The 27,842-nt window shown below is 41.4% G+C and overlaps 1 protein-coding gene across 1 annotated transcript; it reads right to left on the minus strand.

Annotated features, from left to right (window-relative positions):
- Positions 1–3,687: 3,687 nt before the first annotated feature.
- On the minus strand, positions 3,688–27,165 carry LOC308298746 (uncharacterized protein). The gene is made up of 4 exons (XM_080742406.1): positions 27,027–27,165; positions 25,273–25,353; positions 20,616–20,704; positions 3,688–13,625 (listed from the first exon to the last, which is right to left on the minus strand). The coding sequence occupies exon 4, from the start codon at positions 12,801–12,803 to the stop codon at positions 6,288–6,290; it is 6,516 nt and encodes a 2,171-aa protein (XP_080598532.1). The 5' UTR covers positions 12,804–13,625; positions 20,616–20,704; positions 25,273–25,353; positions 27,027–27,165; the 3' UTR covers positions 3,688–6,287.
- Positions 27,166–27,842: the final 677 nt, after the last annotated feature.

Consider the following 27,842-nt stretch of genomic DNA (forward strand, 5'->3'; position numbering starts at 1 on the left):
TGACATGACACAGTTGGAACCACTGATTTATAGCATATGTTTTTCAGAAAACTGTGTGTGTGTGTGTGTGTGTGTGTGTATGTGTGTGTTGTGTGTGTGTGTGTGTGTGTGTGTGTGTGTGTGTGTGTGTGTGTGTGTGTGTGTGTGTGTGTGTGTGTGTGTATGCGCGCGGCGCCGCGCGCGCGTGTGTGTGTGCGTGCGTGCGTGTGTGTACTTTCAACACATTTTCATATTGTTTTTATTATATTACAAATTGATGCTTTTTACATTTTGCTGGATTCTCCAACATTTCTTCTGTTATTCTTACATTTCCACATGCAAGCACCACTAATCCCTCACATAGCCTATTGTACACACCACATCACCTATACTCTGCACATAATTTGAAGCACATATCTTTGAACGGGGTAGGACTATTTACATATATTCATGAATTGAATCCATAGGATCACAATGGAAACAAGCCACAGCTGGCTTTTTTGTGTTTTCCTAATAATGTACAGGGGGCACAGTGGTGCAGTCAGTAGCGCTGTCCCTCACAGCTATAAATGGTTCTGGGTTTGATTCCCGCTGTGTTCTCCCTGTGCCCCCTACGGAAGGTACCCTCACAAAAATATGCAGAAATCCTGGTCTCTATAATGCCTGCCCCTGGCCATATGGAGGGGAAAGGAACTTATTGGAATAACGTGTTCCATCCATGCGCTCAGTCCAACTGTTCAAGGGCAATATATGCGCTCCGTCCAACTGTTTGGGGGCGGTGGGATGTGCGATTTAAAACGGTGCTCATTGAATGGGGCCGTGCGACGCGCGATTAGAAAAGGTGCCGTTGGGATCCTGCGTTCGTGATGTAAGGATATGGTTTCTTGTTTTTAAGAAATGGGCTCCTCCCACAGTTTTTAAGAAATGGGCTCCTCCCACAAATTTTGCAAGGCGATTTTACGTTGTCACGTCGCTCCCGAGATCATTTGTGTTTCGTTTTGAGAGGGTTGTTCCCCCTGAAAAACGCGTTTTGGCCTGAAACGGTTACGTTTTGTAACTTTGTGGCGCCCCCTAAGGGTCGAAGTGGAAATGCTTTTGGGGATTTGTTGAATATCCCACCCGCAACTTGTGGTTAAAATTTGGTGTTGACTGGATGTTTCGTTTTTGATTTATGGCTATTTTTGGCAAAACGGGCCCCTCTCGCTAACTTCGGAAGCGTGTTCCGGACGAACGGTATGGACTATCGAAATATCGCTTGAATATGTTTATCGCGTGGGTTCAGAGATCTTGTGTACCGATTTTTGTGACATTTGGAGAAAATATGTGGGAAAAGGAGCAAAAAGTGTGTTTTGAAGAAAATTCAAAATGGCGGAAAATCTATCCTGACGCAAATGGGCGTGGCCTATATGGGGAGATGCGTCATGACCCAAGGAATCCAGGGAAAAAATAATTTTAATTTTCCGACCTACGGTTCAAGAGTTACAGGCCAAAACGTAAAGTGGGCTGTTATAGCGCCACCATGTGGCCGACAAATTTTGCAAGGCGATTTTACGTTGTCACGTCGCTCCCGAGATCATTTGTGTTTCGTTTTGAGAGGGTTGTTCCCCCTGAAAAACGCGTTTTGGCCTGAAACGGTTACGTTTTGTAACTTTGTGGCGCCCCCTAAGGGTCGAAGTGGAAATGCTTTTGGGGATTTGTTGAATATCCCACCCGCAACTTGTGGTTAAAATTTGGTGTTGACTGGATGTTTCGTTTTTGATTTATGGCTATTTTTGGCAAAACGGGCCCCTCTCGCTAACTTCGGAAGCGTGTTCCGGACGAACGGTATGGACTATCGAAATATCGCTTGAATATGTTTATCGCGTGGGTTCAGAGATCTTGTGTACCGATTTTTGTGACATTTGGAGAAAATATGTGGGAAAAGGAGCAAAAAGTGTGTTTTGAAGAAAATTCAAAATGGCGGAAAATCTATCCTGACGCAAATGGGCGTGGCCTATATGGGGAGATGCGTCATGACCCAAGGAATCCAGGGAAAAAATAATTTTAATTTTCCGACCTACGGTTCAAGAGTTACAGGCCAAAACGTAAAGTGGGCTGTTATAGCGCCACCATGTGGCCGACTGATGTAATTTTTTAAAAATTAATTCTTACAATTATTATGAATCTCCTCTCCAAGTTTTGAAACTGTAGACCCTATGGTTTGCGAGGGAAAAATAATTGAATGTGAGTTTTTTCGATTCCCATTATAAGTCAATGGGGAAAATTAATTCACTAATAAATTAATATCAATTAAACTATACAACTTTTCTCTTAGAAAAGTAATAGCACACTATTCCCGATCAAGCCGGTCGATTTGACATATGGCGCGAGTGTGTGGCGCAAAAACTGTGGGAGGAGATTCGCGCCGAAAAAAAGGTTACACTAGAGGTCAAGAATAATAAAGTTTCCCTAGAACTATAGTGTGTTGCCCTGTTAGGGCAACCACACTAACTAGAAAATTTGCAATTTGGGAAATTGCGAGTGTGGTTGCCTGACTCACCTGGACGCGAGTTGTGGGGTGTGCTGGCGGGACCCCAGGAAAATGGTTTATCTTGTGCAGTAGTTCAGTGGAACAGTTGGTTTAATAGATATCAAAATACATTCTTATCAAAGCAACCTTTCTGAACCTTAATCTTTAGAGATTAGCACAATATGATTTGATATTGTGTGATGTTGAAAATACTTTGTATAGAGTACATAATCTGCATAAAATTCTACATGCATTAAAACTCTGAACTCTGACTGGGGGGCATTGGTAAAGAGGTGGATTAATGTAGTCTAATCATCGTCCTAACAATGTCCTGCAAATCAAAATATGAATGTTTGATGGCATGTCATTAAAATCTATCTTGACATGGCACACTGATTGACCATTACAAAAAGGTGGCGGTAGCCTGTCAATATAGGGCTATGCTTTCCCCACACTTGTATTATATTATGTCTAATTATGACTAAGATTCAGCACCTTTTATTTTCCTGGGCTGAGAATAGATATAAAATACCCTGTATTACACTTGGGAACGTCTCACCTTATAATACAAGCGGAGCCAATGTTGAAACATGTCAAAGAGTTTAGTGGCTGTGTTGAAGCCATACCATTTGTATGCTGTATGATCGATACTGCTCAGCATGTCAGGCACATTATTGAATGGTGTCAAAATGACAATGCAAAACTATTGTTCAGGCTACTTTGTGACAAACTTTATCAGAGAGGTTGGGTCCTTGTTGATCGCTTCACCATCTTGCACACAGTACACGGATTGAAGTCCATCCAGAGAGCATGGATTAGTCAGGACACCATCAATACAAGTTTTGACTCTTGCAAGGATCAAACAGTTATGTGGAACCATGTAAAATAAAGTATAACACCAGATTGTAGAGGCAAGAATAATTGGAAGTTAACAAAGCTTTAAACTGAATGTTCATGGGCTTGTGTATAATGGATTTATTCAAGTGGTGAATAACAATTCTGATTGTGGATAGTAATTAAAAAACCCAAAACACATCTGTATTCATAGTAAATGTCAGACTAAATAGATTACCAATCATATAGATTAACTTTCAAAACAGATTCACTTTTCAAACACATGGTAAAAAGAATAAGAGACACAAACACAGTAGCAGATATAGTTTAAAATGTTTATTAACAAACTGTTATTAGTACCTTTACTTTATGCAACACCATAAATATCTGTGCTATTATAATCAATGGTTATGATTTTACTTTATGCAACACGATAAATATCTGTGCTATTATAATCGACAATGGTTAGTTGTTATGATTATATTTAACAATGTTATGGTTCAATTGTAAGATTTGTATGTTTTGCTAAAGTTAACAGTTTTACTATTGACAGATATTTTACTATGGTTTATATTGATGTCAGATTGTTATTATTAGTACTATTATTGTCAAAACTAAAGTGGTGGAAAGTCTTACAAAATATGTAAGTGCTTGGCTTTAAACCTCAGCTATACTGGATATGTGCAAATGTTTTTATTTTATTTTTTTTTACTTTTACTCCACTACATCTTATCAAACATTATATTTTACTTATGTTGATTACTCACATAATACATTAACCACTACATTTACAATTACATTTTGACTATTTGCTATTTACAAATTTTGATTATTAACATAATACATTAACCAGTACATTTTTAATTAGATTTTGACTATTTGCTATTTGAAAATGGCTGATCTACAATACTTTTAACAGTTTTTCTACACATTTATGCAAGCTAAACATTTGTAGTAGTTACCAAAACTGCAAAAAATATATATTTTAACCCTTCATTACCTATTTTAGATTTTCCAGGGTGAAGCGAAAAACCCCTGCCTCCTAATTTCAGAGTGCAGGGGGAAAAATGGTTCACCGACCCCTCAACGGCGATCAAGCAAGCTCCTGGAAAATGTATTTAAATAATAACTAACATTATGCAACTGATGAACAAATGTAGATATTGTTTAGTTACTATTTTTGTAAATATTAACACAATACATTACTTCATTGCTAATTAAATGTTGACTATTGAAACCTGTGAAGTGTTACATTTTGCATGTATATTTTTAGACGTGTGCTATTTTCTGTACATTTTGATGCCAATACTTTTGTATGTTTAATCAAATAAATTTGGAATACTGAACATTACATTTACTTACTAGAAGACTATTTCTATCTACTTTTAAGTCAAACATTTGAGTACTTTTACCACCACTGTAAATATTTATTTCTAACTTTTGAGTCAATTAAAGATGTTGAACTGTTAACTAACATTCTGTAATTGATTAACTAATTTAGTCTAACCAGGTGTTGCAGGCCTAAAAACAAACAGTGGGTTAAGAAATGATCAATATGCACATGCAAATATAAGATGGGTCATGAACAGGCAGTATAAAATCCAAAGTGGCATTTGGTTAAAGATGGTTAGTCCATGTTTTTGTAATCCAATTTAGGGATGGCCAATAATGTCATTCTATGTGAGCTTATATAAATTCAGTACCACATGTCCATGAGCCAGAGCAAAAATTAAATGAACAAAGACATATTATTTTCAAAGAACATTCCTGAAAAGTAGAAAAAGGTTAAAGGCAGAACAATTCAAACATCTGTTAGCACTGTAGAATCACTCAACGGCATCTGAAAAACAGGGAAAAAAGTGTTAGTATATTTAACCAATGCAGACGGTTCACAATCAACATGACATGACTGAAATAAAGTATTCAAATAAAACAGAAATTAGAATTTACCCATGTAAAGCAGAAAAGTGTTAAAGACATAAGAAGTGTATAACAAGGCCACAATAAGAAATGTACTCGCAACTCAACATTTTATTGATATAGTACATGTAACATTACAATGGTCAAGGTTGTACATTGATTAAACAAACATTACATAATGTAGATCAACATGACATGACTGAAATAAAGTTATCAAATGAAGAAACAGAAATTAGAATTGACCCCTGTAAGGCAGAAAAGTGTTAAAGACATAACACGTGTATAACAAGGTCACAATAAGAAATGTACTCGCAACTCAAGATTTTATTGATATAGCACATGCAACATTACAATGGTCAAAGTTGTACATTGATTAAAAAAACAATACATAATGTAGATTAGTACACAACAATCACATAATGTAGATTAGTACACAATCACAGAAAGCAATGGGTTGGTTGGTTGGTGTTTAGGTGAGTAGGTCAAATCAGATTTGAGTTTTGGGAAATCGATTTCCATTATTTGAGGGCTATGTGTACCAGTAAGTGCTGCATCTTGTGCATTGTAATGTATTACTGGTCTGATTTGACCTTTGTGGGGAACTAGAGCCTGCCAGGAGTGTGTTGATGAACAAAGTTCATCCATATCCCCCATAACATCTCTGGTGTCCACCTTTGGGCAGATATCACCGTAGGTTCAAGTGTCATTGTGCGATTTTAAGTGTGGTTATATATATTTTACATTTAAAATGTAGTTATATATATTTTACATTTAAAACCAACCCAAAGCGTTTCCATGAGACAAAAACCTATAGAACAGTCTATTCACAAAGGATTGGCCCTAACCCTAGTTATGAACATTTTAGTGACATCAGAGGCCCGACACGATGCTTTTATTGTGAAGCCAAGCGTTCCTGAACTTCTTTACTCCTGGAGGTTTCTGCATCAGGAATATAGCCGATCTGCAAGCCCGCGACGCGTTGAGCTTGTAGAAAAGTAGGTCTGCGTGCTGCCAGTGTTTGCAAGCACGTCCTGCAGTCTATGCACTAGTCATCTTCGGTGGACAATACGCAATACACAGGATTGTGATAGCTGTAGTATGTACGTAGCACTCCAGACTGTAGACATTGCTGTGGTCTTGAGATGTACATGTGATCCAACAGCGTGTTCTTTTCTGTGGTGGCCTCCTTGATGAGTTGTGCATATCCTCTGGACTCTAGAAGCCTTGTTATGGGCCCAGGAAAACCGTTCAGTAGGTCTTCGTTGAAGTCTCCACAGACTACGATGGGCTGGTGATCCATAACTTCCAAGGAGTCCAGAAGCGCCTTCAGGTTCTCCATAAATGGGTTACCATAATGTGGTGGTCTGTACACCGCAGCGATCAGAAGCTTGACAGGGGACTCGATCTTTACTGCCACAAACTCAAGGTTTGTCACATTGTGAAGGTAACGCTTTTCACTAGCCTGGAAATGGTCCCTCACATACACAGCGACGCCACCGCCGTTCTGTTCTGCACGTTCAGGTAGCTTTGCATATGACACGTGTCTGTTGCGGCTGAACATGGTGTAGCCGTCCAATTGCAGACTGTCAGCCACAAAGGAGCCAGTGAGATGCGTTTCTGTCAAGCACAGGACATCTGAAAGTGTCAGTTCGTGGTGTCGTTTGAGGTCCTGAATGTGAGCCGGTAGACTTTGAGTGTTGTGGTGGACAATCGTCAAAGTTTGGGCTTGGGCCGTCGTCTCTCGAAACTTCAACAGTGGCATGACACTGTCCAGAGACGCAGTCTTCATGGACTCCAGGGCAGCTGTGATTTCAGGATCAGCCCAGATTTTCTTCTCATCAAAGTCAATGATGTGCAATCCTTGCAGTGTCGTTGTCCTACTGAGGGCAACGTAGGCCATGCCTGGTAGGAAGACCGCTTTCAAGGAAACCACTGCGGATTGTGTAGTCTTCCCTTGGACTTTGTGAGACGTGCAAGCATATGCCAGCTTGATGGGAAATTGCCTGCGAATCACTTTGTGGTTACTCAGGTTTTCCTCCATCCTCTCGACGTACACCTGTGTGGCGCCAGGCGTAGTTCTCCGGTACTTCAGTCCTGCTTCAGGCTTGTCTAGCACCAGCCAAAGCTTGGTTACTGTAGTTCCGTCCCTGTCGACCCGCATGTCAACACCATCAATCTTGCCAAATGTGCCGTTTACAAGGCCATCCTCCACGTCTATGTTCCTAGTGATCATGACAGGGGCGCCTTCTGCAATTTGCAAGTTGTCCTCAAGATCCTTGTACTCTTTACCTTTCTTGGGTTTTGAGCGTCGAGTCATGCGGTGACTAATGTCGTCTCTCTCGTAGTCTTCTGCGGGTATGTCAACGATGTGAGTGTGTAGCAGAGACAAAGTGTCCGTGTTGTGTTTTTCAACCTGAGGGTTGGTTGCGAAGATGTGCAAAACATCCTTAGGACAATGTTGATCGTCAGTCAGTCTCTCACCAAGGAGTGCTCTGTCTGCATCGCTCAGCCGTTCCCTCTTGTCCTTGACTCTCAACCTATTCAGAAGTTGTGCATAGGGCACGTCATCCTTCTGTCGCATGATTTCTGTCAACGTGACCATCTCAAAGTGTTCACGCAGAAGATCCGGTTTGCCTTCTTCTGGCACGCATAGCGGTTTTCCGCTTGCCGTTGGAGGGAGCTGGTAAAAGTCACCTACTGCAAGTACCGACATGCCACCGAAGGGTTTCTTACTGCCTTTGATCTCTTGCAGTCTCCAGTGAACGTAGGTAAACAATTGCTTTGAAACCATCGAGATCTCATCGATGACGATGATCTCCGCATTTCCCAGCTTTGCCCTCACATCATCCAAACTGTTTCCCAGCCCTTTGTAGGGTGGGTTGAGGCTTCTGGGCAACTTCAACAGGGAGTGCAGTGTGTTACCCCCGATGTTGTACGCTGCAGTTCCTGTAAACGCAGACAGCAACACCATGGGCATGGATGCATCTGCGTCTTCATACAGTCTGGGGAGTCGACGGAGAATCCTTGTTGCCTCACCGAAGATGCACCTTATCAGGTGTGATTTGCCAGTTCCAGCACCCCCAGTGACAAAGAAGAGGAACGGTTCGGGGTTCTGCTCAAGTATGCTCTGAAAGCACCAGTCACGTACAGAGTGAAACACGGAAGCTTGTGTCTGGTTGAGGTTTTGACACATTGTACGCAGATAATCCAGGCTCATTTGCGGGGCTACTACTCTATGTGCAGGAATTGTACCCACCTCACGATTGCTGAACTCTGGCACATCATCTCGTTCTTCCACGTCCAGCGGATCCTCGTCTTGTTCGGCAAGACATTCCATGCGATCCAGCTCGTTTTCTGGAGCAATGTTGGCCCAGGCATTTTCAACTGGGCCATTTTTCCAGAACTCCTCCACGGCCTCTTCCACCGCTTGACTGTACTTTTCGAACCTCTTCTTGTTCTCAGCAACAATCGTTTTCGCGGGCCAAATCTCGTCTGTTCCGGGCAATCTCACACACGCGGACTCGTAGAATTCCTGGTATGTGGGGAACGTTTCGGTTTTGAGGGTCGATTGATAGCGATGAGGCAGGTAGACTTTAAGCAAGTTGCCATAGAATTTCTCTGGCTCCTTCTTTTCCGAGAATTTTGCATATCTGACAACTGCATCCTTGCCCTGGCGCTTCTTAATGGTTCCCATGTTGTCAGACAACTTCACGCAACTTTCGGGTTTTGCTTGTTGGCCGTACACCACCCTGTACTTGGATGCAAAGTCTGCTAGACACATGTTGTCAAACTCTGGTGTTTTGGGCCTGGCGTTGTACTTGTCCAGATATCCCTTCATCCACACTTGGTCCGAGTCGTCTGGTCTTTTCTTCAGCGCAGCGAGGGGGAGACTCATTTTCATTGCATCGTCATCCGTCGGGAGGAAGATGACATCACGGGAGCATTTCTTCAACGGCATGCTGCAAGTCCTGGCCACTGCCTCCTGAGAGCTAACCTGCCTGTTTTTCACATAGGTTTGAACGAGTTGGTTCATGGCATCCCTCTCGGTGACTTTCGTCGGATCGATGCCAACTACTACCTGTTTCAGAAGTTCCCCCATCTCATGTTCTGCCTTGGATATGTAGGAGAGCATGTATGTGATTGCGATATGGTGATCCAGAACAAACTGGATATCCATGTTAGCATTCCAGGCCTTCAGGAAAACTGGGTTGTAGTTGTTCACAAAGCAGTCCTTCACCCCGCGCTTCATGAGGAGCACGCGGTTCTTCCTCATGTCTTCAAGACAGCTGTCGTACTCTTCGCTGGTCATATTGCACTTTGCCAGCAAGTCCGGCAGATCTGTCACTCCTGACGCAGAGTCCAGCAGCAGGTCGAAAATTGGTTTGAGTTTCGCCATAGCAGCTTCTGCTCTTGCCGTCTGTTTTTTGCCAATGCCTTCGGCACGCTTTGCCTTTGGTGCGCTTTGGTTTGCGCCTTCATCCATGTCTTTGTTTGCTTCGCTTTCATCTTCTGTGCCACAGTCATTTCCAGTTGGATCAACCGCCTTTGGGTTTATTATGCAGGTTTTGTCCACTGGTGGCTTTGGAAATCCAAACCTGCATGTCCTCCTACCTTTCCTACAGGACTTTGTATGGTTTCGGCTGTGCATCTGAACCTGTAGGACAATTTGGTAAAGCACAGGATCTTCGTCCGGATCAGGCAGCTGGCACGAAATGTAGCGGTCTGCAAACTCGCAGATCTTCTCCTCTGAGTCAACGCCAAGGACGGGGGCGCCGTCGACCCACATTAATCCATGGAGGTGCGGGGACCCTCTGGCCTGAAACTCTATACGATGGAAGCAGTCGATGACGCGTCCTAATGGTAGAGCTTCTGAACGCACCAAGTTTGTGTAAGCGGAACGAACTCGCTTGTCAAACATTCGCATAGTTGTGACTGCGTTGCTTCTGAGAATGTCGCATTTCTCATTCCAGTCCAACTTTTCAAAATCCACGATCTGACCTTGCTGTGCTTTTATTGCCCTGATGACCTCTGGCCATCTGAACTCAGCCGCACTTATGGTCAAAAAGAAGGTGGGTGGGCCTAACTGACGGACCATGGCAAACAAGTCCAACAATGTCTTGTGCCAGTAAGCTGGAGTCCCTCTAATTGGTGACATGAATCGTGTTGCGTCTTTGTTTCTGACCAGTCTCTCGACTTCAGCCTTGTCTTGCAACATCTTGTTGGTGATCCTGCGACCATCCTTGGTTAAAGGTTTTCCTTTCTTTAACTGAAATGAGATGGTGTTTTTCGCAATGTGTGTCTCTGAGACACAATGTGCAAAGAAGAGAAAGCTTTGGTCTTTAGCGAACCGACCGTCAACACTGAAAAGTCTTGTGTTAAAGTAACGGCTTGGGGACAGTGGGATCCTTCTCTTCACGTCCAACGTGTTTGCTCCAGTTGGAAACAAAGTAGGGAAGGCCTTTGCTTCGAGGTTAGGGACAGTGCTGTAGCTGACAGGCCTGTTGCCTTCGGCGGGGGCAATGCTAAATATGCCATCTCCATAGGTCATCAATTCTTGTCCTATGTCATCTGCCTCCAAGCAACTGTCTAGGCCATGTCCAGGTCTCAGCGCATCTTGCTCATCTTCAGCACTGGGGGGATCTTGATCCACTGCCCGCGATGCGTCGAGAGCTTCAGTAGACTCCGCTACTTCCATCATTTCGGCCTCATCACAACTGTCCATGACTTCGTCTGTGGGCAGGTTTTCAACCTGGCCCTCCACATCGTCATCATCGTCTCTGATTGGGATGTCTCTGTAGTTTGGGTTAATCTGGTTGAGTGTCCTCGCGCCCAGTATAACATTCCTCATATTGACAGTGTGAAACAAATAATGGCCTTTGTGCCGCAAACTCCGCTTTAGCTTCATTCGGTACAATCCGGATGAGCCGAGCCTTCTCGGTAAGGCGTTTATGGTGGTTTGCATCTGTGATGGCACACACACCACAGCACCATGTACAGCCCCCTGTTTGCCTTTAGGGAGTGTGAGAATCTTGGCAAACGGTATGTGCAAAGCTAGGATTTGCCTTTCCAGAACATTCAGGTTGCTGAGCTCTGGGGGAATGGGTGCTAGCTCTAAATTGTTTGCGACAGCCAAAGCTGGCATTCTTCCAGCTTTCAGGGTGTCCCGACAGCACTTGCATATCCACTCGTGACGCCTTTCTTCGGGGACAGTGCAGTCTTGCGGGCCTCCACATTGATCGTCACACGAATGGACGTATTTGCCTGTCAAGCAGGCAGCAACCAGGTCTCGGTTTTGTGTGAAGTCGGACCGATGGCAACGATAAACTTGTTCCGAGAAAAGCGCCCGATGGCACGTTGTGCACACATAAGTCGGGCCATCTTCTATGTCTTTCTGGAAAGTGGCTATGGCGATTTCTTCTAACCTTTTCTGTTTTGCAGCAGCTCTAGCAGCAGCTCTAGCAGCAGCTTCAGCTTCCCTTTCCTTTTCGTCATGTCTCAGTCTGAGCTGGACTTGACACAACACATTGTACCTACGTTTAACTTTCAATGCAGCGCGGACACGGCGGCGCAACTTGAAATACATGTCCGTTTTGCATTTGTGGTCCATGTAAAACTTCATGTGTTTCCTGACCTTTTCCCTGTACTCAACATCTTCATTGAACCTTCTGTTGCGATCTGCCTTCTTCTTCCCTCTAAACACCTCATCTTCCCTGTACTTCTTGTTGCAATATCCCTTCATCTTGACCTGATGCTGCTCTCTGAATTCCTCATCTTCCCTGTACCTCTTGTTGCCATATGCTTTCTTGAATTTTTTTTGCTGTTCCCTGAATGTTCTCTCTCTTATGCTTCTCATGGCCATGTATTTCTGCATATAGGCCTTCCTCTGAGACCTAGGTTTTGGCTGAGCCTCTCTTTCCCTTCTCATCATTCTCCGTCTACGTTCTTTATTCACTTTTCTGGCCCTATCAGGTGTTGTGTTTGACATCACTATTGGGGATGGTTCATAGCCTACCTGCAAAGAATGTTTGGTGGTTGGATGACCAGTGTCAGATTCATCCTTGATAGTCAGATCAACAGGCTCTTTTTGATGCAGGTTGACAGGATGCATGTGCATAGTTGACGGACGTGGTGACAGAGCACTTGTGTGTTCAAATGTCACTGGCATGAAGTCAAACTGCATGTGGTCAATGCGTGACGAATGCAAGAAGTCATTTAGCGTGTCAATCTGAGCAATGAGATCTTCTAAGCGAGTGAAGGTCAACATTACAGCTTTTCCTCCCTTCCATTGAGGCAAAGGTAGGCCATCAACACTTCTGTCATGAGAGTCAAACAGTCCATATCTTCCAGAACCGTCTCTAAACACAGCAATGGTGTACGGTGATACTGTAAGGAGAGCAAATTTGACATTTTGTGACAGACACTGAAGTCTTTCCTTAAGATTCAACCACCAATGTTGTCGGTGAGGCTCTCCCTGATCTCTCATATAGCCCATTTCGATGTTCTGTCTTTGGACAGAGTACCTATTGTGTTGGGTTTCCACAGTGAGTGGCGTTTCCTCCATAGATAAATGTTCGCTCCTAAATTGTCCTTGCCGTTTTATTTTTTCTATTGTTCTTTTATACAGACCGTCACCCTTGTCCAATATCTTGTCAAGATCATCCGATCATCGGTCCAGACCTTCATTTAGGTGAGCCATAAATGTCAGAGCCATGCATGTACACTGACGATTCTGTGACATTAAGGAAAATGAACGATGATTCTGGCTTTTGGATGCTTGCACAGATATCACAGAGGGTGGCGCGATGCATGGTTGTTGTACAGGGTAATTGTCGGGGTCATTGTCGGAGAGTTCCATGTCCTCGCATGGTTGTTGTACAGGGTCATCATGAGAAAGTTCCATGTCCTCTTCAATGTTGCCTTTTTCTTCAACATCAGACTGTGCCTGTAGCTGAGGCTCCAAGGCTGGACTAATCGTTTCTCGCTTATCTTCATCCTCCTCAGCGCAACCATTTGGTGATGTTTTACATTTCCTATCAGCCCACACTTTACTCATATGGATCGATCTTTGTTTTTTTCTCGGCATGATGTCAACGTTCTAGGTCTTGACTTGAATGTAAAATGTTCACTCTTTAGCAAAAGAAAAACCTTCAAATATGTAGACTAATCACAATATACTAAGCATCACTAATCAACTTACTGTGTGTGTGTGTGTGTGTGTGTGTGTGTGTGTGTGTGTGTGTGTGTGTGTGTGTGTGTGCTTGTGTGTGTGTGTGTGTGTGTGTTAAACTAACCTTGTAGTAGTGTCACTCTGGGAAGGTCGGTTGGTCAATTGCAGCCGTGTCCAGATGTCCAGCCGCAGAATGGAAGAGCCCACAAGCCACAGCTGTAAATAATTTAAAAATACAATATTTTAGATACAGAGTTAAACTGAACATACATGTACCAACAAGTCTCCCTAATCGGGAGAAAAGCGACCGTAACGTAGCATACACAAACTTGATAATGAAAGCTGCAAGCAGCAGTGACCGGGCCTTTACAGGTCTATTACATCACAAGGGGCAGCAGTTACACTATTATAGTTATTACACTATTACCCTATTAAACCATTACACTTATTGAGCTATTTCACTATTACCATTATTACACATATTACACATATTGCACTACAATACTTATTGCGCTATTACACATATTACACTATTACACTTATTATGCTATTACACTATTACACTTATTACACTTATTGTGCTATTACGCTATTTCACTTATTACACTATTAGGCAGGTCTAAGCCTACAATCTTTCGATAAAAGGGTTTACCAAACTTTACTCAGTCGATTCCTATGTATTTTCTCCTGTAGAATCCATTTCTGCCATGTACATTTTTGTATTGTGCATAATTAATGAGATAATTAGCATATTTGACACAAGGGCGGAAATAACAGGGCAAACCCGATAACAATTTGATAAAAGGGTTTAACAAACTTTTCTCAGTTGATCCTTATGTATTTTTCCCTGTAGAATCCATTTCTGCCATGTACATTTTTGTAGTGTGCATATTTAATGAGCTAATTAGCATATTTGACACATCGGTGGAAATATTTGTATAATAATCTTATCCTGTGTTTCTTAAACTGGCAATAGGCAGACATAATTATGTATTTAGGCCACAGAATATTTACATTTGATCAAAATAAACCTATTTTTAAATAAAAATGATATAAAGGTTATCTTAGCAAATGATAACAAATGCTAATGCTAACAAATGCTAATGCTAACACATGCTAATACTAACATATGCTAATACTAACATATGCTAATGTTAACAAATGTTAATGCTAATAAATGCTAATGCTAACAAATGCTAACAAATGCTAATGCTTACAAATGCGAATGCTATCAAATGTTAACAAATGTTAACTCAGTTACTGCCAATTTAATATTCATTCCTTCGGTTCTCCCTGCCAGCCCTCTCCATAGACTTCCATGTAATTTATAGTGCACAGATCATGCACGCCCATGCACAGATCATGCACCATGTTTGTGCAGGCTGTTCACAGCTTTCAAACAAAAAAAAGATTTGAAATCCGTTCAGGCATTCTTGAGATAATAGCCATTATGTTTTACATGTTATGTAAACAAAGATTGCTGCCCTGTATAAAGATGGGGTTGTATGGGGGTGGAACATGCAAAATCGTGATTGAAATCATGTTTACTAGATTTAATGGGGTCCAAAAAATATATATATTTTCTAAGTCAAAGTCGATTTAAGTCGTCTGGCAGGGAGGTCCAGAGTGAGAAAGTTGATCTAAAAGTCGTTTGGCACTGTATGAGTTAATGCTAATGCTAACAAATGGTAATGCTAACAAATGCTAATGCCAATACATGCTAATGCTAGTACATGCTAATGCTAACAAAAGTTAATGCAAAAAAAATGTTTGCACACATTTAGCGAGCTGCAGGAACACTTAAAACTTCTTAGAAAATGTATTTTCTAGTTATACAAATATTTCCACCGATGTGTCAAATATGCTAATTATCTTATTAAATATGCACAATACAAAAATATACATGGCAGAAATGGATTCTACAAGAAAAAATACCTAAGGATCAACTGAGAAAAGTTTGGTAAACCGTTTAATTAAATTGTTATAGGGTTTGCCGTGTTATTTCCGCCCATGTGTCAAATATGCTAATTATCTCATTAATTATGCACAATACAAAAATGTACATGACAGAAATGGATTCTATAGGAAAGAATACATAAGAATCAATTGAGAAGAGTTTGGTAAACTCTTATCATTTTTTAAATAGGGTTTGTCCTGTCATTGCCACCCATGTTACAAATAATTTGACACATGGGCAGAAAGAACTGGGGAAAAAAAATCATAGAAAATTAAATAAAAGGGTTTACCAAACTTTTCTCAGTTGATTCTAATGTTTTTTTCCTGTCGAATCCATTTCTGCCATGTACATTTTTGTATCATGCATAGTTAATGAGATAATTAGCATATTTGAGTCAAAATGCTAATTATCTCGTTAATTATGCACAATACAAAATGTACATGGCAGAAATGGATTCTACAGGGGAAAATACATTAGTATCAACTGAGAAAAGTTTGGTACACCCTTTTATCGAAAGATTGTAGGCTTAGACCTGCCTATATTACACTATTTCACTTATTACACTATTACACTTATTGCGCTATTACACTTATCACAAACCATTGAAAGATATAGCAAATAGGAACTATCAACTGTCGACCAATCAGAAGAGGGGGCGGGGCTAAGTTACCCTAAATAAGGACAATTAAGTCAAATGGCATCACCCATAAGTTTGTACGACAAACCCTTGACAATCAAGTTTCAACCTATCAGAAGAGGGGACGGGGCCAAGTTAAACCACTTAAAGGTGAAGAATTCTGAAACTAGTCAAATGACACGACCCACAAGTTAGTACGACAAATGGTTGATGAGTTATAGCCAAATGGAAAAATCAAGTTTCAACCAATCAGAAGAAGTGGTGTGGCAAGTTAAACCAATTAAGAACAGGGACTTTTTATCATGTGACACCACCCACAGGTTTGTAAGACAAAAAAGGAATAATCAAGTATCGACCAATCAGAAGAGGGGGCGGAGCTAAATGACACCAATTAAGGACAAGGACATTGAAACAAGTCAAATGACACCACAAGTTTGTACGACGAACGGTTGATGAGATATAGAGGCACTTCCTGTTTGGTGAGGGGCACTTCCTGTTTGGCGAAAAAAGAACCAGTTAAGGTTAAGGACTCTTAATCATGTGATATGACGCCACCCACGCGTCTGTACGACAAACGGTTCATGAGATATAGAGGCACTTCCTGTTTGGCGGGGGGCCCTTCCTGTTTGGCGAAGGAAGCACCAATTAAGGTTAAGGACTCTTAATCATGTCATATAACGCCACCCACGCCTCTGTACGACAAACGGTTCATGAGATATAGAGGCACTTCCTGTTTGGTGAGGGGCACTTCCTGTTTGGCGAAGAAAGAACCAGTTAAGGTTAAGGACTCTTAATCATGTGATATGACGCCACCCACGCGTCTGTACGACAAACTGTTCATAAGATATAGAGGTATTTCCTGTTTGGTGAAGGGCACTTCCTGTTTGGGGAAGGAAGCACCAATTAAGGTTAAGGACTCTTAATCAAGTCATATGATGCCATCCACGCGTCTGTATGACAAACGGTTCATGAGATATAGAGGCACTTCCTGTTTGGCAAAGGGCACTTCCTGTTTGGCGAAGGAAGCACCAATTAATGTTATTAAGGACTCTTAATCAAGTCATATGACGCTACACGCGTGTCTATACGACAAACGATTCATGATATATAGAGGCACTTCCTGTTTGGCGAGGGGCACTTCCTGTTTGGCAAAGGAAGCACCAATTAAGGTTAAGGACTCTTAATCAAGTCATATGACACCAGCCACACGTCTGTACGACAAACGGTTCATAAGATAGAGGCACTTCCTGTTTGGCGAAGGGCACTTCCTGTTTGGCGAAGGAAGTTTGATCCTTCGCCACGGGCACGCTGTTTTACGAAAACTCACGATTCGAGCAACTTTTCATCGTTAAGGTGTCTTGAGTATGCCGAGCGAATGTGAAGTTGATCCGATTAACCCCATAGGAGGAGTTCGTTAAAGTGCGACCCGTGAAAACGGCCAAAAATGCGCCAAAACGCCACTAATTAGTCAAAATGGCTTACTTCCTGTTTGGTTTCGGACATGGCGCCAAGAGACTTTTTTGTGAGTCCAGACATGACACAGGTGTGTACCGATTTTTGTAGTTGTGGGTGAAACCGTATAGTAGGGCTGTTGCGTTGACATTTTGTACTTTTAGTATTGTTTTGTGATTTTAGGGCAAAATTTGTGGGAGCAGTGTCCAAAAATGTTTTTTTTTTTTTTTTTTAATTGGCCAGATGGTGGCGCTAGATGGAACAGATGTATTTTAATGACATGATTGTAGAGATACTGTGTACCGCTTTGCGTGATTTTAGGGCAAAATCTTTAGGAGCAGTGTCCAAAAATGTGTCTTACAAGTCGGCCTCATGGTGGCGCTAGAAGAGGGGCATGTGAGAAATGAGGGGTTGTGGTTTGGCAGCCAAGGAGTGTGTGTGCAAAGTTTGGCATGGATGGGGGCAATGGTGGTGGAGATATGAGTAGGGCAAAAGTGTGACATCACGTGACGTGACTGCCTGACAGCCGGTGGAGGTTTTGATGGTAACTGCTAACTGACAGTCGCAATTAATGGTTAAATTTAGTCCCCGTCACCATGGAACGGTGGCAGAGAAATGAGTAGGGGAAAAGTGTAACAGGACGGACAGACTGACTGACAGGCAGTGGTGGTTTTCATACTAACTGCGACCTGACGGTGCAATTAATGGTTTACATACTAAAATCCATTATGCACATGTGGAAAGTTTGTCCGTCACATTTGGGATTAATTAAAATGTTCAACTATAGAAATCAAAAGTTCAATAATTTCCCAAATATTTTCATCATAAGGCAAGAGATATCACGTGTGGCATTTTTTTTTTTTTTTTTGGAAAATAGCAAGGCAGGCAGGGAGACATGTTTAGAGCTTGTAGATCGTCTGTTTTTGCTTCTTGACATGAAGCAGGTTCATTTACAAAGTTAAAATCCAGAGATAAGAGGTTTCATGCCGACAGTATATGCAATGTGGCCTTCAGGAGTGAGTGGTGAAAAATTGCGGCCTTCTCCAATAACAAAGTTGGCCTCTCCTACTATAGAGGTACTGTGTAACGATATGCGTGATGTTTGGACAACATCTGTAGGAGTACTGTAAAAAGCACCTCCTGGTAGCACTATGCCAGATAAGCAACTGTCACTTCGCATACACAAACTTTAGAAGGCAGTCGTAGCCAATCAGGAGGGAATACGGGGATTTGGGACAGATCCATGTTGATGACATGACTTTAGAAATACTGACTGACAGCCGGTGGAGGTTTTGATAGTAACTGCGACCTAACGGCAATTAATGGTTTACATACTAAAATCCATTATGCGCATGGAAAGTTTTTACGTCACATTTGGGGTTAATTACAATTTTGTCATTTTACAACAACTATAGAAATCAAAAGTTCAATAATTTCCCAAACAAATATTTTCATCATATGGCAAGAGATCACGTAACAATTCTTTTTTTAGCTTTTAGATAGCTATTTTTGCTACTTGACGTGAAGCAGGTCATTCATTTACATTCAAGTTAAAAAATACGTTTCTGGCCGACAGCATATGCAATGTGGCCGTCTGGAGTGAGTGGAGAAATATTGCCATCATCGAAGTTGGCCACTAGTGATATAGAGGTACTGTGTAACGATATGCGTGATGTTTGGACATGGTAGCACTATGCCAGGCATATGTGAAAGATGTGGGGGAGAGGTTCTGCCCTGTCATCCAGGGAGTGTGTGTGTGGTCAGTTTCGCTGCTCACAGACAGAAACAGACAGAAACAAGGTGCAAATCATATTCTCAGACATGCCTTTGGCCTGGTGGAGACAATAAAGTGTGTGCTAAAATAATATAGAAAATGTATCTTCAGAATTGTAATGGCATCGAGGACATACATTCTGGTGTCAACCCCAATTGTTATTCATTTAGTAGACCCTCCAGAAAAACTTGATTCTGTAATCACTTAGGTGTCAAACAACAAACCTCAACAAACCAAATGTGTATCTCTGCATCTACACATCCTAGCTAACGGAGTGCACTCAGCAGTTTGGGAATGTGTTCGTTCAGCGACCCCTCAACACAGCGACCACAGGCAGGGTATAGACTGGGGACCTAAAACTATGACATCAGTCTATATAAAGGTATTACAATTGAACTGTAGCTTTCAAATTTTTCAAGCCACGCCCCCCCAGACTAATCATATTTGAAATGGGGACCCCACATGCTGACAAGCCTAAGTGCTAGTCAATTCAGTTTGACCCTGCACCACAGATAAATATGGTGAAATAGCTGTTTTGAAAAATCACTACACCTCTCATTGAACTGGGGAGACCCCACCCCTAAAAGCATTTGGAATTACAGACATGACATTTCGTTTTGACTCTTAGGGATGAGCACCATGAGAACCACTATCAGCCAATAGTGATATACAGTACTGTATATATGTATGGGTCAATTTAGATCCCCTGAAAACTTGGGTCAGGATTTACACAGTATTTTTAGAATCAACCTCAGTCCTAAATGGGTGAAGTATACTACTAAGTAGGCTAATGTAGATGTATTTGCCAGTGGTACAAACTCAAAATAAGTATGGAATCATCCATTTACTTTCAAAATGTGTTTGTAAATGTCTGCTTGAACAGTACTGCTGAGTCTGCTTAGCTAGTAGATCTGCTATTTTTGGCTAATGTTCTACTATAATAGGGATGCTAGGGTTTAAGTGGTTAATCCTATCACACAAAGATTTGGCGGCCCCCCTGTAGTAACTCTGAGGACCCCCTAGGGGTCCCGGCCGGACCCCCTGTTGAAGACTCCTGCTCTAGTACATTAAATTAGTCCTCTGCATCTACTTGGGATGTCATTAACGGTTAATTTACCAGCTGGTTAGCCATCAAGTGTGGGGGTCAGCAGCAATGACTGCATGTTTACAGTTCTAGCTTTTTTTATTCATACAGCGGGTCCCATGTCCAAAATAGCAGATCTACAAGATCAAAATGTGTTGCATGAGCCTGCAGTTGTCAGCAAATACAAAAATCCACTGCCATGCACATTTCTCATGGATGTTATAGTTGATCTTCAGAGACATGAATGGAGATCACTGTTACATCTGAAACTATTTGATTTGCGTGTGTCAGTTAAAACAAACCTTGCAGTGTCAGTCAGTCTGGGAAGGTCGGTCCGTCAACAACAGCCGTGTCCACCAAAAGAACAGAAGAATCTGTCGTCGGGTCACAGCTGAAAATAATTCAAAAAAGACTGTATTTTAGACCCAACTGAAGATACATGCATTATTGATTTACACACTGAAATCCATTGTGCACATGTGTACTTAAATATTTTAAATAGTTATTAACAATTCACCCTTTGTTAGCCTTCTGGTTGGTCCCGACTGACCAACCAGCAGGCTCTATGTATCTTGTTCTGCCTTTTTAAAAATAAAATAAAAAATAACCAATCTACAAGCTCACAACGCCTCGCAGTGCGAGACGTTGTGAGGTCTGCTATTTTTGGCTAAAGTTCTCAGAATATGGACGCTAGGGTTAAAGTGGTTTATATAGAAAAGGAGAAAAAAAGCAGGCTCTATGTGCCTTGTCCCACCCTGGTTCTGCCTTTTTATGTTGAATTTGCTAAAACATAATTTTTGAAGAAGAATAAAAACATAAAAACATGCCGAGTCACTATACTGCCACTGAGCAGCTCCATTTTACTGAAACTAAGTTTGAAATTAGAATTGAACACACATAATAACAATACGAGCAACTGAATTAAAATGTCCACTACCAGTGGATGGAGTGTCCCACCAAGACACAGCAACAAATGGGTGTGAGGAGGGGCGGACTCGGAGAGACTTGAGGTACGGTTGAATTACAAATTAGGCCAGGGGTCTTCAACAGGGGGTCCGGGACCCCTAGGGGGTCCTCAGAGTTACAACAGGGGGTCCTCCAAATCTTTGTGTGAGATCTAACACTTTTTTTTTAACCCTAGAGTCCATATTCTGAGAACTTTAGCCAAAAATAGCTCAGAATGCCTCGCAGCGCGAGGCGTTGTGAGGTTGTAGATCGGCTATTTCCAGCAAAGAGGTTTGGTGTAGAGGGGACAAAGAGCAGACGTACAGACTAGTAAAAAGTCATCAAGTATTGACAGTTCAAGTGGTTAAATATTTGAAAACAAATTGACATGAATCCAAAATACACTTTGTTTCATTGTGCTGTCAAACAATGAAACTATATGGAATCTATGAACAGGTTGTGGGGGGTTCCTGCTTCATCACTCTTTCAACTAGGAGGACCTTGGCCTGAAAACGTTGAAGACCCCTGATTTAGGCATTAAGCAGATTCATGTACAATTAGCAAGGTAAACACATGCTGTTTAAAGAATGCTGAGTGACAGTAGTGCTTCTAAAAACTATGATCCCAGGCAAACAACAAATAAAAAATATAGACTTTAAAAATTACACTAGTATTATATAATATACAAATATTGACCAAATATCTGTACCTGCCATTTTAAAATGAGTAGGTATAATGCGTTTTTATCACATGGCTGCAGTCTGCCAGATATTTGGGAAATAGCAGATCTACAAGCTCACATTAAGTGGTTACACTTAAACCTTGAACCAGTGTTCCTCATGCCAAATACCAGCATCTCTCTCTCTCACTCACACAATCACATGGCTGCAGTCTGCCAGATATTTGGGAAATAGCAGATCTACAAGCTCACATTAAGTGGTTACACTTAAACCTTGAACCAGTGTTCCTCATGCCAAATACCAGCCACAGCCCCCCCCCCCCCACACACACACACACACACACACACACACACACACACACACACACACACACACACACACACACACACACACACACACACACACACACACACACACACACACACACACACACACACACACACACACACACACACACACACACACACACACACACACACACACACACACACACACACACACACACACACACACACACACACGTGAAGGAATGGTGCCCTCTGCTGGACAAAATATGTCATTGCCACTTCCATTCACCAGTCCACAGAGGCCAGGTTTTTATTTATTTATTTTTATATTGGCGGGAAATTTCACAGATACCGATATAAACCGATATGCCCAAATAAGGCCACATCGGTCGCTCACTAATTCATACTACAGGTCAAATGTCGGAAATAACAGATCTACAAGCTCAAAAAGCCTTGCATTAGCCCAGAATTGTCAGACAACATTTCCATGATCAATTAAAGGGAAACCATGCTCTACATACTATCAGCTTATGGTGATATACATGTATGATTCAATTTAGATCCCCTGAAAACTCAAGTCGGGATTTACAAGGCGATTTTAGAATCAACCTTAAGCCTAAATGGGTGAAGTGACATAGAATATACTGTATGTATTGGTAATGGCTGCTTAAACATTGACACCGAAATAGACCACGAGACAATTTCCATTTGCCACATTTACATAGTTACTGTACATCTGAAATTGGTTATTTTGAACCAGAATATTCTGGGCCATGGCTTTTGGCCTGGCAGAGACAACCATTTGCTAGTGTGTGTGTGTGTGTGTGTGTGTGTGTGTGTGTGTGTGTGTGTGTACAGTAATAGTGCAACTCATAATAATGCAAGAACCAATGATTTACCATTTCATTATAAAGTCCATTATAAAGTCTGTTTGAATTGCAATGCTGACTTATGACAGCAGCCAGTTGTTGTCTACATACAAGCTCAATTCATACTACAGGTCACATGTCCAAAATAGCAGATCTACAAGCTCAAAAAGCGTTCCATTAGGCCGGAGTTGGGAAACCATGTTCTACATCTGTGCTACTCAACCCGCGGGCCGCATGCGTCCCTTTCCGCATGTCTGTGCGGCCCGTCATGATCATCAAAATATGATTTTTCTAAGCCTGTCAAAGTTAAGGTGCGATTAATGCGGTGATGTTTGAGCCTCGGTGCACTCTGTAGGTTAAGGATACAAATCAGGAAGCGAATGCAGTCAATGCACAAAGCACAGCAGTGACAGCAGGGCGAGATGCGGCTACACTTGACTAGAGCTAAGCTAGTACAACACGACAGTCAGACAAATCTGCAGAGATTTTGCAGCAGACAACCACAGTCGGGATCACTGGAGACTGGACGCATCGTGCGATATGAACGGTCGCGTCCGTCATGTTTCAGGCTAATGAAGACGTAGCCCTTGTCTGTGCTTGTCTCTGCCTCCTAGGCTCCGCCGTTATTGAAAAATAAAGTCTACAGATTGCAGCAACCAGGGAACTATGCTTATTGTACCACAATCTCCTCCAACAAGGTGTTGTGTTTTACAAAGCTCAAAGCATCAAACTGTTTACAAGTGTACAGTGCAACAGAGGCTGACTTGAGTTATCTTTCCATACAACAACTCTCTTCACCCAAAATAGCCGATCCACAAGTTATTTTTCCATACAACTACTCTCTTCACCAAAAATAGCCGATCTACAAGCTCGCAACGCAGACAATATTACCATTACTGACATTGCTGAATATAAAAATGTTTTATATTGCTAATAGGCAAAGTAAAAGGGAATCTTTTGGAAACGTTATGGGTTTGTAACTCAGTAAATGAAGGGAACCAAATGAACCTGTTCCATTTGTACTCTAGTATATTAACATTTAACATAAATTGGGGTCCCAGTGATATAAATATAATTAAATGGGTGTCTGTAGCCTAGTGTATTTAGAAATCCTAGTTCTAAGTTCAAACATTAGCCATTGCAAAATAAATATGAGATAAGATAAACATTTTGAAAATAGCTGATCTACAAGCTCACAGCGCTCAAACACATTTTTTTGAGGACTCAAACCTTTTCTGGGACCCATTTGAATGACCACCTGTGGCTCCCGGGACACATTACATTGAATACCTAGTAACATCACTGGACCCTCCAGAAAAACTTGATTCTGTGATCACAGAGACTTGGGTGTCAAACAACAACCTCTACACTTAACAGTTTGGGATTGTGTATGTTGTTCAACAACCCCTCAACACTTAAGACCACAGGCAGGGTATAAACTGGGGACCTAAAACTATGATCACATCAGTCTATATAATGAGTTTAAAATTTAACTAATAATTGCGATCGAAGGTCGCAGTATGACCATGAGAATTGTTGCACCTTGTGTCAGTCAGTAATTTTTTTTTTACAATCTATGGTTCTATGGGTTTGTGTGTGGTTCTATGTGTTTGTTGCTCTGACATCACGCTCTGGCGTGATATCCCTTTTATGCCCATAGATAGTCGACAATGTGCTGTCGTGCCCATATATGGGCTCGATCACGCTTGCAATTTACAAACTTACAAACACATGGATGGAGATGGTGAAAACATATTCTGGGCCATGGCTTTAGGCCTGGCGGAGACCACCATTTGCTCAAATGTCTGCTTGAACAGTAAGTAGGCTAATGCAGATGTATTTGCCAGCGGTACAAATTCAAAATAATTCCGGAATCAACCATTTACTTTCAAAATGTGTTTTTAAGCGACTGCTTGAACAGTAATGCTTTGTCTGCTTGAATATTTACAAGCTCGATTCATGTGCAATTTGCATGTCCAAAATAGCAGATCTACAAGCTCAAAAAGTGCCGCATGAGGCCAACCCTTCCATGGTAAAGTTAAGGGAAACCATACTCTTAGTCTAAATACTAAAACACACAGTTATGCACATTTGTCATGGATGTTATAGTTCATCTGCAGAGACAGGGAGATTGCTGTTACTGTGATTTGCGTGTGTCAGGTTGGTCAAGTTACAAACCTCGCAGTGTCAGTCTGGGATGGTCCGGCCGTCAACAACAGCTGTGTCCAGGCCACCAAAGGAATGGAACACCAGGCACAGCTGAAAATAATTAAAAAGTATGAAAAAAAACTGAATTTCAGAAACAAAGTTAAACTATAATACATATATTATTGATTTACATATGGACACATCCATTCTTATGCACATGTGTCATAGTGTCAAGTTCCTCAGTTACATTTGAAGTAGTTATTTAGAATAACAATTTGGGCATTTAGCAGATATGCTTGATAGAAATGTACAATTAAAAAGGTAATGACATACTGTTTATAGAATGCTGAGACAGCCTAGTGCATCAAGAAACTCATGATCCCACTGCCAGGCAAACTACCTAGCATCAATCTAAACCAGGGGTCTTCAACGTTTTCAGGCCAAGGACCCCTTAGTTGAGAGAGAGATGAAGCAGGGACCCCCACAACCTTATCATAGATTCCATATATTATAGTGTCATCGTTTGACAGCACGGATGTCAGTGTATTTTGGATTCATGTCAATTTGTGTTTTCAGATATTCAACCACTTGATCCGTCAATACTTAATAAACTTGACCTTTCTCTCTGTACTTAGCCTGCTCTTTTTCCCCTCTAAACCAAACCTCTTTGCTAAAATAGCTGATCTACAAGCTCACAATTGTGGAGCTTGTAGATCTGCTATTTATTTGCTAAAGTTCTCAGAATATGGACATTAGGGTTCAAGTGGTTAATATAAAAAAGGAGAAAAAAAGATTCTATCACACAAAGATTTGGAGGTCCCCCTGTAGTAACTCTGAGGACCCCCTAGGGGTCCCGGACCCCCTGTTGAAGACCCCTGATCTAAACAATATAATGTAGTTGCATACTGGAGTAATGTTTGCATGCTTTAAAAATATCAAAGCATTATGCAACAAATATGGGGACTGCCCATAAGTCAGAAATGTCATTAGTCAGAATTGAGTTAGGGTTAGGTTTTAGGGTTAGGTTTAGGCCTAGTTACTGAGGTTAGGGTTAGAGTTTGGGTTAGATTTAGGCATAGTTTTACTGAGGTTTGGGTTCGGTTTAGGCATAGTTTTACTGAGGTTATGGTTTGGGTTAGGTTTATGCATGGTTTTACTGAGGTTAGGTTTAGGCATAGTATTTTCCACCAGGTTAACATCACCAGATTCTGACTAATGAGCTTTCTGACTAATGAGCCTTCTGACCAATGCCATGGCACCACAAATATTCTTCAAATATTTGTAAATGCCATTTTAAAATGTGTATAATGCATTGTGCTGCAGTGTGCCCGTTTTTTAGACTTAGACATTAAGTGGTTAAATCACACACACACACACACACACACACACACACACACACACACACACACACACACACACTTGATTCGTCAATACTTAATAAACTTGACCTTTCTGTCTGTACTTAGCCTGCTCTTTTTCCCCTCTACAAGTTAACAACTTTCCATACAGCCATGGGCGAGAACGCGCATATACAGCGATATAGTACCAACTATTAGTAAGCTGAGCTAACGCTAGCTTCGTTTGCACGTCCACAAAGCCATTGCGAGTTAGCTCACATTGCCGTTAGCTTTGCAGCTAACGCTAACGCTAGCTTCGTTTGCACGTCCACAAAGCAATTGCGAGTTAGCTCACATTGCCGTTAGCTTTGCAGCTAACGTTAGCTTAAACACACAACAGTGTCGTATAAACAAACAAAGGATCAGGTTACGGAAAGTAAAACTTACCTGAGTGTTAGGTCCTGCGGGGAAAAAGATGCAAAAAAAGTGTGACAATGTCAATGTAAACCAAATGGAGTCGTTAGCAAGTAGCAGCAATTGCTTTCTGTGTTCCGTTAGCAGTACTCTCTCAAGCGCTTCAGGATGAAGAAAGCAGGAAGAGGGGGCGGTGTCCCCCAGTCTTATAGCAGCCGTGCGATTGGTCAAGCCGGTCAAGCCCCCTAAATCCCCGTGGAGTTCCGGTCTGTGATTGGCTTGAGACGATGACGTAGAGGCAAAGATTAGATGTTTGTCTATTCTGCATCTAGCTTAAGGTCACAGACATATTGCGATTTTATGGCTTATTTTGTAACATTACTGTAATGTTTAAAATTGAATGTATAAACAATGGGATATTACCAAGGTTACTCTTATATAGAAATTCAATGTAATGTTTAAGAATTAATACATATCCATGAAATAATAAAAGGCATAGCTTTATAAAAAAATAATAATAATAATAATAATAATAATTCATTATTAAAATATAGGCTACCTTTGTTTGTTTGTTTGTTTGTTTGATTGATTGATTGAATACTTTAATAAAAGTTTGCATAAGAAAAGGTACAGTTTCATGACAGTACAGTTGACTGGTACAAGGTTAACTAAAAGGAGATCCTAGTAAGCTTTTAGGCATATTTACACAACCTTTATGTATCTCATATAATATTGAATGACATACGGATCGAACAGAGTACTATGCAGTAGATATAGTCAGAAAAAAAGGTCTATTCTGCATCTAGCTTAAGGCCACAGACCCACATCTAGCGTTAGGCCACAGACCCT

Source organism: Nannobrachium achirus (assembly GCF_963921795.1).
Source record: "Nannobrachium achirus genome assembly, chromosome: 14".
Classification (NCBI taxonomy): domain Eukaryota; kingdom Metazoa; phylum Chordata; class Actinopteri; order Myctophiformes; family Myctophidae; genus Nannobrachium; species Nannobrachium achirus.